This window comes from Hyalella azteca, unplaced genomic scaffold (assembly GCF_000764305.2).
Source record: "Hyalella azteca isolate HAZT.00-mixed unplaced genomic scaffold, Hazt_2.0.2 contig12860, whole genome shotgun sequence".
Classification (NCBI taxonomy): domain Eukaryota; kingdom Metazoa; phylum Arthropoda; class Malacostraca; order Amphipoda; family Hyalellidae; genus Hyalella; species Hyalella azteca.
Genome location: NW_025942804.1, coordinates 357,787 through 369,880, shown reverse-complemented (window position 1 = coordinate 369,880; position 12,094 = coordinate 357,787). Strand labels below are relative to the sequence as shown.

General features: G+C 38.5%; 1 protein-coding gene across 1 annotated transcript; it reads left to right on the top strand.

The window, feature by feature from the left end:
* Positions 1–251: 251 nt before the first annotated feature.
* Positions 252–4,877, top strand: LOC125178795 (protein O-mannosyl-transferase 2-like). The gene is made up of 5 exons (XM_047883426.1): positions 252–353; positions 861–1,009; positions 3,064–3,220; positions 4,037–4,226; positions 4,772–4,877. Exons 1-5 carry the CDS (start codon positions 278–280, stop codon positions 4,875–4,877), a joined length of 678 nt encoding a protein of 225 aa, XP_047739382.1. The 5' UTR covers positions 252–277.
* Positions 4,878–12,094: the final 7,217 nt, after the last annotated feature.

Sequence of the window (12,094 nt, the reverse complement as noted above, 5' to 3'; positions counted from 1 at the left end):
CTAACGCAATGCAATTACACTTCTAGGAACAGGTCGATTGCTTAGTATAGTTACTTAATTTCTACGTCGTGCTATAACGTCGTATCTACGGCAGGCGTTTCCTTTAACTTTATTTTGCTTCAGAGACGTCGTCTGTTATACTCATTTACTTTACTTAGTTTTGTTTAAGACCTACTTGCTCTTTCGTGCTGAGTGTATATATAGATATAGGAATTAGGAATTATGTTGCACAACATTCTGGATCTCATGATGATTTTGTGGCAGGGCGTACGAGCAGATGGAGGTGACCTGCAACCCTAACCTGCGCGAGGCCGACAACACCTGGAACATCGAGGACAACGTCTACCCTAAACGTGAGGAAATATATTCCTTACTTCTTAGTTGTTAGTTCTTCTGACCCTATATTATGCATATATTTATTAAATTCCCATGGTCCGTGATTATTCTCTGTGAGTCCACTTTCTGTGTACCGAATATTTTTATTACGTCTACCCTAAGCGTGAGGGCCTCTAGTGCTGCCACAACCTTCACTTGTGTTGCCACCACTCGTTGCCATACACGTATTTGTGCTGTTGTTTGCTGTACTAACTATTTAGAGTTCATGTACTACATTCGTTGCTTCTTTGTTAGTTATTCTTTGTTATATTCTGATATTGTATGTATATTATATTCTCGTCTGTGATTATTCACTGCGAGTTCACTTTTTGTATAGTATACCGTTTACCATATTTTTTTAATTTCACTGTTCTCTGTGTTTTTCTGCCTAAAATGATTATTGGTATTGTGGCTGCTGTCTAATTATCGGTGAGGAAAACGATAACTAAAGACTTCACTCCAATTTTCACGAGTATTTTTTTCAGTGCCGAACAGCTCGTTCGAAATCTATGCGCCGTCGTTCCTGTCGAAGTTCCTGGAGGCCCACACGGTGATGTTCCAGGGCAACGCTGGACTCAAGCCCAAGGAGGGCGAGGTCACGTCACAACCCTGGCAGTGGCCCATCAACTACAGGGTTAGTCAGAGTATTGAGTCAGTCTCTCAGTCTGACTAGAGAGTATAGAGTCAGTCTCTCGGTCTGACTAGAGAGTATAGGGTACATCTTGCAGTCTGACTAGAGAGTGTAGAGTTTATTTTGCAGCCTGATTACAGAGTATTTAGTATGTCTCCATGCCTGATTTTTGGGTGTTTGTAACACAGGGGCTTCACCACCACGTAACTCTCTTGAGGATCGTTATTGTCGAGCTGGTTTCTGGTACGGTCAAACTTGTTTGTCACCTTTACTACTAACATTTGGGTCAGTTGAGTTGAGATAAAGCCACTTCTACCATGACTAGCTTACATCTATTCAGTGTATAGTTTTCATTCTTTGTAAACTTGCTGTCAATTAACGGCTAGTACGCAGTACATTTCTCGCTACCCATGGTCTTTGCTCGTCTGGTTCAACCATTCAACCAATGTACGAACTTAGATACCAATACCACTATTGTAGTTTTTACCGCATGAATTTATTAGCACGAGCATCTTTAGTATGGAATCTTTGGTGCTTAAATACAAGTGGTATCTACCCTCATATCTCGTAGTTCCTTATTTCCAGACGGCACCTAGTTATTTTTTATCTATAATTTAATCAGTAGCTGGTTGTAACTTATTTAAAAGTTAGTTCTAATCTTTTACTGAAAAGGTTATATCTCCTGCTGTTATTGTCACCGTTTCATATTATATACCTAAGTTCTGAATGTGAATATATTCGAAATCGTAACCTAGCATGATTACTGTTGAGCTCAACATTTCCTTGATTTCTTTTCCGCAAATGGAGTTTTTCCCTGCAGTTACCAAGTTATTTTTTTTCTCCTAAGTAATTTCTCTGCGTCTAACTTGTCCTTCGATCATACGTTGCTGCTAATAAAAGTAAAACCTTGCGTTTATTGAGAGTCGAGTTGGTGTTTATGTCACGACAGGGCCAGGCGTTCAGCAGAGATCCCGTGACGGTTTACCTGCTAAGCAACCCTGTCATTACCCTCCTTAACTTGCTGGCTCTGGCTCTGATGCTGCCAACCTGCCTAGTGAAGGCTTTTCTAGTAAAGCGAGGGCGCGCTCCTCTGTACGCATCAGGTTTGTGTGGCCACCACATTTGTTATCTGCCTCTTGTGTGTGCTTACATGCCGGCATTTCTTTTTGGGGCAATCCACGCTGGGTGGACTTGACGCAACAGGTCCACCGTGCAAACAATGATCGTTGGGCCTGAGAACTTGTGTAGTCTATTCGGCACGCTAAAAATTGTTAAGTGTTGTGTGGCTGGCAAAACTGTGTGGGTTGAGATGAGTTCTGTGTCCCCGACATTCAATATGACTTGAATTATTTACTTGCCAAACGAAAGCGTGCTGTTTGGTGCCTCCGGCAGTCCGGCTTGTTTATTATTTTCGTCCATACTTCTTTTCCACAGTTTCACAGAAAATTTTTGAGCGATTTGGTTAAGAATTTTCTTGAGAATTGTGCTTTTGTGACGTAATTGAGTTATAGACTGTTGTGATAATTGCATGATGTTGGCTCACAGTTCCTATTTCACTTGTGATGAAATTGCACTTTCTTCTCTCTTAGCTTCTGTTCAATATTAAATTCTAATATTTTCAGATATGCTCTGATTGTTCTTTTCATTTGGGATTTTCATGCGCTTTTTCTTGCACCTGATCTCACATAGTGTTATAAGATTCTTGTTTATGTGCACGAATATGTTTTGTGTGGTACAGTCTATGTGTCAAGGTTTGTTTTCATACTAGGGTGCATTGTTATGTTTTGTATGCCGACAAATAAAACTTTTTATTTTTCTTTATTTGTGAGATTTACTGAAACATTATTTAATTTTCTCACTATCCCCTTATATGAATATTCCTCCTCAGTATTATTTTGCAGCATTTTTGTCCCAGAAATTTTCACATTTATCGAGTATTTATGATTTGATCGTAATTGCTTTTGCTGCAATCTAGATTATCCCGCTTTATGATTTGGTGCGTGAAACTGTCCGTGTCTCAGTGGGTGATTTGTCTTAGTGTGCACGCTGTTGTACAGGGCCAGTGGTTCTCAGCCATCGATGGCTACAAGGTCTACTTGCTGGGTAACCCCGTCATCTGGTGGGGCAACATCGTCATCATGGCCGCCTTCATCGGCGTCTATGGCATCAACAAATTCCTCGAGAAGAGAGGAAAACTTAGTCTCAGCCAGCAGGGTATCAGTCTTCTGAAAAAATTATTATTATTGTTTGTGCATCATTCAGCCCTGAAACTGGCTCACTTTTACCAAAGCAGAAGCTTGCCATCAGAAGTTCTTATTGGAAAGCCTTTAAGCTTAAATTCAGATTGCTATGCTCTCCTAGCCGCAAACCTTATATTGAGATTTGTTTTCAATTAATATAAAATAGTTTAATATCGGCCACATAGTCCACGTAGAATATCTCTAGAATAGAATAGATCTACAGTGAGACGTTCATGAAGTATCGAAGCGGGAAAGTGAGCCCACGAAACCTCATTCTTAGTAGTTCGTTTTTCGTATTCCTGTGTTTGCTTCAAGTATTTTTTTCGATTTCAAGTGTAACGTCTTTTTTACAAGTTTTGTTTATGTTTTTCTGCCTGGTGCATATATGTTTTTTCCTTCATTGGATTTGAATTGACACGTGATTTTATATTGGAATTGCTAACCACCCATATGAACTTTGAATGCGTCATGAACGTTCAGCACTACATACAATGAAATTAGTTGCGTTGTTTTCTACTGCAATAGTACGGTGGTTTCATCTAAGCGTACGACTTTTTGTCTTTTTGGTTTTCGTAACGCTATTCTCCTCCTATGTCTATGTACTTGAAACATAAATTTCACATCGTAAGTCTTGCGCCTTCGTGCATCTTTCATACGAGTGCGCATATATGATCTGTCAGCTTATAGACTTCAGCCTTTAGCAATAACAGTCTTTGTCAGTACTACACTAAATAGATCATCATTAAATAGTATAATTATGATGGTACTGAAATTGAGTTATTGTTGACAGACCGTCGGACCGTAGCTCTGCAATCGTGTTGCTGGCTGCTGCTGGCGTGGGCCCTACACTACCTACCCTTCTACTTCATGGGGCGCATCCTTTACTACCATCACTACTTCCCGGCACTGCTCTTCTCCTCCATGCTAACTGGTAAGACTACTTCATGCATCCTCTACTACCACCACTACTTCCCAGCACTGCTTTTTTTATGAAATAACTGAATGTAACATGTTTTTCGTTGGTAATCATTGATTCATTCACGCATTTCGTATCAAACCCTTGAGGAAATCCAAATAAAAAAAATTGACTTATGTAGGAGTATTGTGAGTTATTTGGATTCTTCTACTACGCTTGTTTTTGTTATTGTGCACACCTCAAACAAAGGAACAAGCATACTTCCGCTCACAGCGGTCTTAGCCTGCTTGTACTATCGCTTCACCTCCAACTACTTCCAGCCTAATCTGTGCCGTCAGTTTCCTTTTCGAGTATTTCTGTCGATAATAACAAATTTCTATCTTACTGCTTGATTTTTTTTCTAACTCACAATCTTGAAATTTTTCTTAACGCATAATCAAGGGTAATAGATTAGGTTATATTCTTTGAATTTACTTGCAGTCAAGGGCGTAAATAAGAAGATAAGGCTAAATGGTCTTATTGCATTCAAGTCTCGTTTTCTTCGCGATCAATAAATTAAAAATAAAAAACAATTTATTTTATGACTGATGTATTTATTTTCACTTTCAGCTTCTACTTGTTCGCGCCGCTGAGCTACGGCATGCACGAGGTCAACGTGGATCGTAGCAACTCCAGCCTCCAGCACCTCCGTTGGGTCAACTCCTGGGAGTTCTAAGCCAGCGAACGTTCTTAGTTTCTAATTAAATTGATATGCTTATTTGCTTCGTATGGACGAATTTTCTTGCTCCTGTATCAGGCATGTGGTAGGGAAAATCACTGAATAGCGCTGCCACTTACATAGCATGTGCTAACATTCTACGTGAGTCAAGAGTAAAGCCGAACACATATCGTTGTTTCAGACCAAGAAAGCATCCACAATGACGCCCAATATATTATCCAGGTTTTGATGGCTCATTCAGTGTTTCTTCGTTCTCGCGACGAGATTGACGAGCGCTGCGAACAAAACGTTTTGTGTAGAAAGACTGCATCCGACCACTCCTGTCTTGCATCTGTTACATAATTCCAATAACAATTAACTATGAAGAAGGTCGAGGAATTATTGAGTCGCAATCGAGAAGATAAATCGTCGCAGTTTCATTCGTCGTTGCTGATGGATCCTCTTTGAATATATTACTTGAGCTTGACAACCATTGGCCCTTTGTCTCGAGTATTTGTCCTGGCCCAGGCAGTGCGATGTATGCTAACCATCAAGGAAATATTCTTGTGAGTCATGCCAGTAATTGACGCCATTCTGTGGAGACCCGAATGAAGATAAGATATATTCTGTTGTGTCACGAACATAGGCTGCGGCTGGAGTGCCTGGGCTCATGTTACGTTACGAGCTCATGTAGATTTCATAGAGTGATCTCTTTGTTACTTCGGACTACTGTTCTCATTTTAAGTTGGTCACTATCATAATGTATGTTGTCAATACATTCAGTAGAATACGTACTACTGCAATGAAATGTTGCTGACGTGTCTAAAATGCGTATTATTCGCCTCACTTGAGCCTCTGACGTCCATCTTCTTAGCACCGGAATTCATGTTCATGCATCTCCTGAATTACCCCTCTCGCTACATCTCTGTTTTTCTCAATCATTGCGTATTCTTGTTTGTATTGCCTGCACTTTTGTTGAATTGATTGACACTGCGATTTATTTATTTGTAAGGAACAGCTCTGCTGAACACTTGCACTGTAGATCTTAGTTGCAAGGGGCCCACATCGATGATGTTAGCCCACACATAATCGATCGCATCTGTCCTTGCTTGCAATTCCTGACCTATTGGCCTATCAATGCTGAGGCAATCACCGATTATTTGAAACCTTGAATCTCGATGCTCGTTTAGTTTTAATGTTTCGCGCTTCTTGTTTGTGCACTTAACTTCAAGTATGAAAAAAATTCTTTATGTATTATCATTGAATGTGATATGTATGCCCGAGTGATATGGCAGCGATTACAACTGTATTCGGGCTACGTTAGTGGCTTAATATTTATGAAACTGCCCGGGTGAAGGAGAGTGTGTGTTATTTACTCTGATGTTCTTGTTACGCAGCATTTGTGGCTGTCGGTTGACATGTGTGTTGTTCCTAGTGGTCTTCCTCTGTATAATTCAGCTGCTTACTATGACCTAAACTTTGATAATCTATTTTTTGAGAAGTTATTTATAATAAAATGTTTTCCCATAATTTGTTGGTATGTTCTTTAAACCCATTGATTGTATTTCGTCCGAATAAGGGTGTCTTGGAAAACAATTATATTTCGAATTCAACCTTTCGGCATCAGAATTGCGATTTATATTGGCCATGAACCTCAATAGAAAACTAGTGAAAAGTTATGTCAATTAAGTCTTTCACACGTGTTGCTTATGTTTTGAAAAAAAAAACTTATTGACGATTTACTGCCAATTATGACATTAATAGTGGATCTGGTTACGTGATTGGGTTGCCACCTAGGAATTATTCAAAGTGTAGCCCCAATCGCGCTCACGGGAAAAATCTGTTTTGATGGGACCGGAACAATGAAAGAATTCGTTGCGTAATCGACTAAATGAAAAGGAATTCGAGTAATCGGTTCCGTGCGACAAGTCTTGCAGAGATCAGCTTGTGCACGAAGCTACCCGAGCATTTAGTTGATTTTTCCGACATCTTCACCAGCCACGATCGAATTAGTAGACGATTATCCAATGTGATCTACTGCACATTGGTGAATATCGAGAAAGACCGTCATCGGCACATCATCGCCGGCCGGTAAGGAGTTTTCAAGTACTAAAACAATCGTTCAAGTACAGCTACCTATCCATTCGGCCATAAAAGGTGCCGTAAGCCCTCACCGGAGAGAGACTTCTTATGACATCGACTAGACTAGACGGTTACATCAGTAACTCGACTAAGAAATTCGAATTCCTATATCTAGAAGCATAGACAACAAGCCAGACCCCAGGCTACCGGTGTGTTAAGTATTTGTGAATGAATTATCGAGCGTTTATTCCATTCGAAAGTGGATTTCATTAGCCTTCATGGCATCAGGGTTGTGTCATCTAAATAAACTTCATCAATGCGTCATATTTTCGATCACCTTCAACCTATGCTACCAGTTAGCGATTAATTGAAGTGCAGGCTGAAGTAGAGGATTGATAATCAGGAAAGTTAAGCATAAAAGCTGTTTACATGTCATATATTCAATATTTACTAAAAATAAAGAAACTTACTAATGTTTTCAATGCATGGCATCCAAAACTGTAGTGGGCGTACCACTAATGATACACAAGAGCCTACCAAGTGGTACGTGAACACTTTCAGGGTCATGGTTGATTTATAGTTACGTATTTTTTACTTCGTAAAATTGTTTACTAGACTAACACTCGATAATCAGGCAAGGACTTTTAACTGTTGACACACGGCACCCACCATGCATGTCCCAGCAGTCCGCCATTAAATTAAGACAATAAACTTTACTCAGAGTGATTATTATAATTTGCTCATTTAATATGATAAAAGGTTACTGATGTTACATATTAATGGAGATATTACAGTTTACTGATGTTACATATCACAAATATCAATGTTATGTTGTGGACCGTGGTTCCTGCACGCAGTTTCCGAAATCGTAGAAAATCAGGACGTAATCGTTGAAAATCAAGACGTAATCGTTGAAAATCAAGACTTAATCGTAGAAAATCAAGACGTAATCGTTGAAAATCAAGACGTAATCGTAGAAAATCAAGACGTAATCGTTGAAAATCAAGACGTAATCGTTGAAAATCAAGAAAGCTCATCTTGGACTTGCTTCTCTGAACCGTCGTCCGATAAATTTAATTGATGCCTGATGACGCTAAGGCTACGACATCGAGCGTCTGTCACTCATACTCAAGATAATAGCACTTTAAAATCAACAAGATTTTGTTATACAGCTCAACATGAAACAATTGCTTCATTCGCTCATTACACTGGACAACAAATTTTAAGTTAATGTTCGTGCTTGAACAGAAATAATAATTTTCTTGTGCAGTTTTTCACACTAAATTTAAATATCATTTAAAATTGCTGTACCTATTACGCTATATGCTCTAGTTTTATACAGCCCACTGATGTAGCTTGTTAAATACGAGTTTTTGATATCCATCTATTATTCATAGCTTGTACTTACATGATCTGAGCAAGGTACTATGCTGATATACCATTTGGTAACATAATCAGTTGGTTCCCTCGAAATAATGGTTCACAGCGAATGGCACGGCTTGTCTGTTGACATGTTAATGGTCAGAAAGCTTTTCATTACCAGAATTAATAAAATAAGAGGATTGCAAGGATGTATTTAATCTCCAAATTCACAACCATAACACATACATTGAGCTTTCTCAATCACTGCTTGTGATAGTGCATACGTTCATACGAAACAAATTGACTGACTTTTATGACATGCTTGATTAGAATTGATGTATCCGCATTTATTGATACAAATTTAAGACAAACAGACAATAAAGTTAAAAAGAATTAAAGCCATATTAAATTAACAACTAGATTGCAGAAGAAATCAATACATTATCTGCAAAAATTTTCATTAAATGAAAGTTACATCAAGCGAAAAAAACCTCTAACAACACGTCTCGGACAAATTTGCGGCCAGACTCGCGGCCGGTCTCCAATATCAAATTGGGATTCAGCGCTCTAGAACCAGTATACTTACGCTAATTTCGTATTAGACAAAACTTCTCTGATGTCGAGTGCTATAATTACATTGCTACCTACGGTGTAAATAGGTTAGGCGATACATTTCAACTTTTGTTGAAGAAAGACAACAGCCACCATTCTGCTGCAAACTTGTGAGTTGCGCTCTTTGTGTCCATAATAACAGACTACCGCACCGCTCAAATTTAGCTGTCATTCTGTAAGTAATTTCTATCGATGAATATGGGGTTTTACGTCATATCCTGTGCCCTACTTGAATACATGCATAATATCAGAAAAAACAGGGACAGTATTTCTCATTTACAGGCTTCCAAAATATTAATGGAAGTGTTATGCACCTTCTAGCTATATACTGGGAAAAGTATACCCGTCACTGAGCACTTGAATTTTTGCGAATACATTCAAATTAGCGAGTTGTTTTGTTCACGTTGGGTGGTTATTTAGCACACAGGGTGAAATAAGTCGGCTTTAATGAAGTTATTCTTAATTCACAAATCGAACGCCTGTCTCAATTTACAGTGTTAGATCTTACGCCCACTTCGTGTTCATTCGCAGACTAAATTCTTTCTGACAAGGCCAAGACATTTATTTGATTTCACTCTAATTTATGTTGTTGAAACTCGTGCCTTTAACATCAGAAAGTTCGTCTTTCGTATATACGCGTTTTGATTTTATTATTTGTCTGGGTTTACTAAGTTCATTATATTTGGTGGAGCTTGGTTTTCAAAATCTGCAATTTGTATCCTTTGCATGTAAGAAATATAACACTCAAGTCTCGAAGTTTTGAAGGCACTCCAGTTGATTACTTGGAACAATCGATTGCCTCAAACAAATTAAAGGAGCTCTTGTTCCTTTGTTGGTATAAAGTTCGCATGCAAGAGACCCTCCAGGATATTGACTGTTGAGAAACGGTGACTTAAGCATCTAAAGTCAGCTTTCTGTTGGATTATAATGAAAGATCTTTAGTTTAATCGGTTTGGTAGAATACAGCGTTCGAATTGACAACTACTCTACATATAACAGCGATTAAGATTCAAATTAAATTAGCGATTAACGTAACAAGAATCACTGGACTTGTGTTTTTCGGAAGTTTAAGAAGCCATCGAAGTGGTTGCTGATCGGTCACAGACTGGATTTTTCCTGAGAATCAAGAACGGCCATTTTAATTTCACACAGTACGAAAAGACGTGAATTATAACCACACAGAGAGGTCAATAGACAGAAATTTGAGGATCCAGCCATACTAAACATGAAATATTTTTAAACAGTAGAATGATTGCCGCGTAATGTGACTCGTTATGTTTTTTTATTAACAGAATTTTACTTCCATCATTATTGACCGGAAACAAGATATCGAAGGAATTAATATTACTAAAACTCAGATTCTTTGAGTGAATTAATCCCAATATTCCTTTCTTAAATTTTCTTTGAATGTTTTAAGTCTTTTTGATAAATCCATCTTGCCTATCAAGATGTTTTCCCTTTCACTACTCTTCCTCTTCTTCATCAATTCAGGTGAGTCGAAAGTCAATCTCAATGAACAAACAACCTCGATCTAATATTGTTTTTTATTATTCCTTGTTCCTTATTATTCCTTATTGGTAGTCGTGTGAAATAACTCTTGGTTGCACAATGCATGGCAGTTAATGGATTTCGAACAATTTTGTTTACTGGTAGAGCATATCGAAACATTTGTGAATGGCTCCGGCTTCATATATCCGAAATACCAGCAAATTATTTTTCACATGTAAAATTAATTAATAATTAAGAAATAATTGCAAATAAACTCGCTAATATTTGGATCTCAAGAACCAAAAATAGTAAAATTAAAGTCACTCATTTCTATAGTCACTGAGTATTAATAGTTGTAATTAAAATGTCGGATTTCTAAAATTTTATGTTGATTTATGTCGTTCCGATGGAACAGCAGCAAATGCCTCGCCCGTCTCTTTCGACATCAGCCGCGCGGGAACGGTTGACAACTGCACCTACCTAATCTATTGGGATCTTCAAACTGCTCTCGACGAAAAAATCCTGCTTGCTTCTAATAGCCAGTAATTCATGTAGTAGTTCTTTATTTCACTGATAATTTCAACTAAAATTATTGACGCAATATAACTGTAATCCTAAAATATCTTTCGATGATTTTATCCCGTGATTTTTAGCATTATAAATAATGCTATTGAATTCACTTTTTAAGTGTCGCAGAGGAAATCCAAACCATGTTATGTATTTTTTACTTAATTTTCTAATCAGGCTGCAAGACTTTGGGCTCACCCGAACTGCTTCTCATGTATTATTGGAATTTTACTGAGGGGAATTAAATAACATCGGTCCCGTCTTACTGCATAAACCTTTATTAACTTAGAACCACGTTCAAAAAATTATGTTGCTCGATCAATGAGTAGTTTCCACTCTTACTTGATCTTTTTTCCATCATCATCCTACACAGTTTTTTATCTGACAGTTGTTATTCAGTTTCCTTTACTTTATAACCTTTTATCATGCAGGTGTTGAGGATGGTGGCCTGTTCTTTGCTTTCCACGAACGTGAAGCAAGAGTGCAAAGACCGATGGAGCCAGCTCGGTGGTACCATGTCTGCCTCAGCCAACGCGATAGCAACTTCAGCGTCATACTCGACGGTGAAATAGTTTACTCTGTCCGCTGGGCGATGCCTTCTTCAGTGCCCCTGAACGGATCACTCGTCATTGGTCAAGATCAAGACGTTATGGGTGGTCGCTTCAACCCTCTACAAGCGTTTGTCGGCAAGATTTACGGCCTCAATATTTGGACCACCAATGAATCGCTTTCTCCCAGTGAGATGGCTGATTGTACCAACATATCAACTGTTGGAAATGCCATCATTAAGTACGAGACAATCAAATTTCAAAAGTTTGGTAAAATTAGCAACGATACAGATGTTCCTTGCCTGGGCTATGATGAGCCCGTACACATAATATGGCCCGTGAAAATGACTTACAGTGAATCAGTAGGTCTATGCAAATTTCTCTCTTTGAAGGTGCCTAAAGTATTAAGCAGTGAAACAAATGAGAAACTCGTGCATAAGCTTGAGGGTACCTCAGCCATGTGTTTTGGCTTTCTATCAAGCGTGAAGTACGCCTGGATTTCCAATATTGTGGCTGAAGTCCATGATGCGGAGGAAGATGTTCATTCTTCAGGGATGATTGATCCTGTATTTGATA

Coding starts and splice junctions, on each gene's coding strand:
- LOC125178795 (XM_047883426.1), top strand. CDS start 278: ATGGAGGTGACCTGCAACCCTAACCTGCGCGAGGCCGACAACACCTGG. Junction 3,221..4,036: donor ACTTAGTCTCAGCCAGCAGG/GTATCAGTCTTC, acceptor TATTGTTGACAG/ACCGTCGGACCGTAGCTCTG. Junction 4,227..4,771: donor CACCACTACTTCCCAGCACT/GCTTTTTTTATG, acceptor TTTCACTTTCAG/CTTCTACTTGTTCGCGCCGC.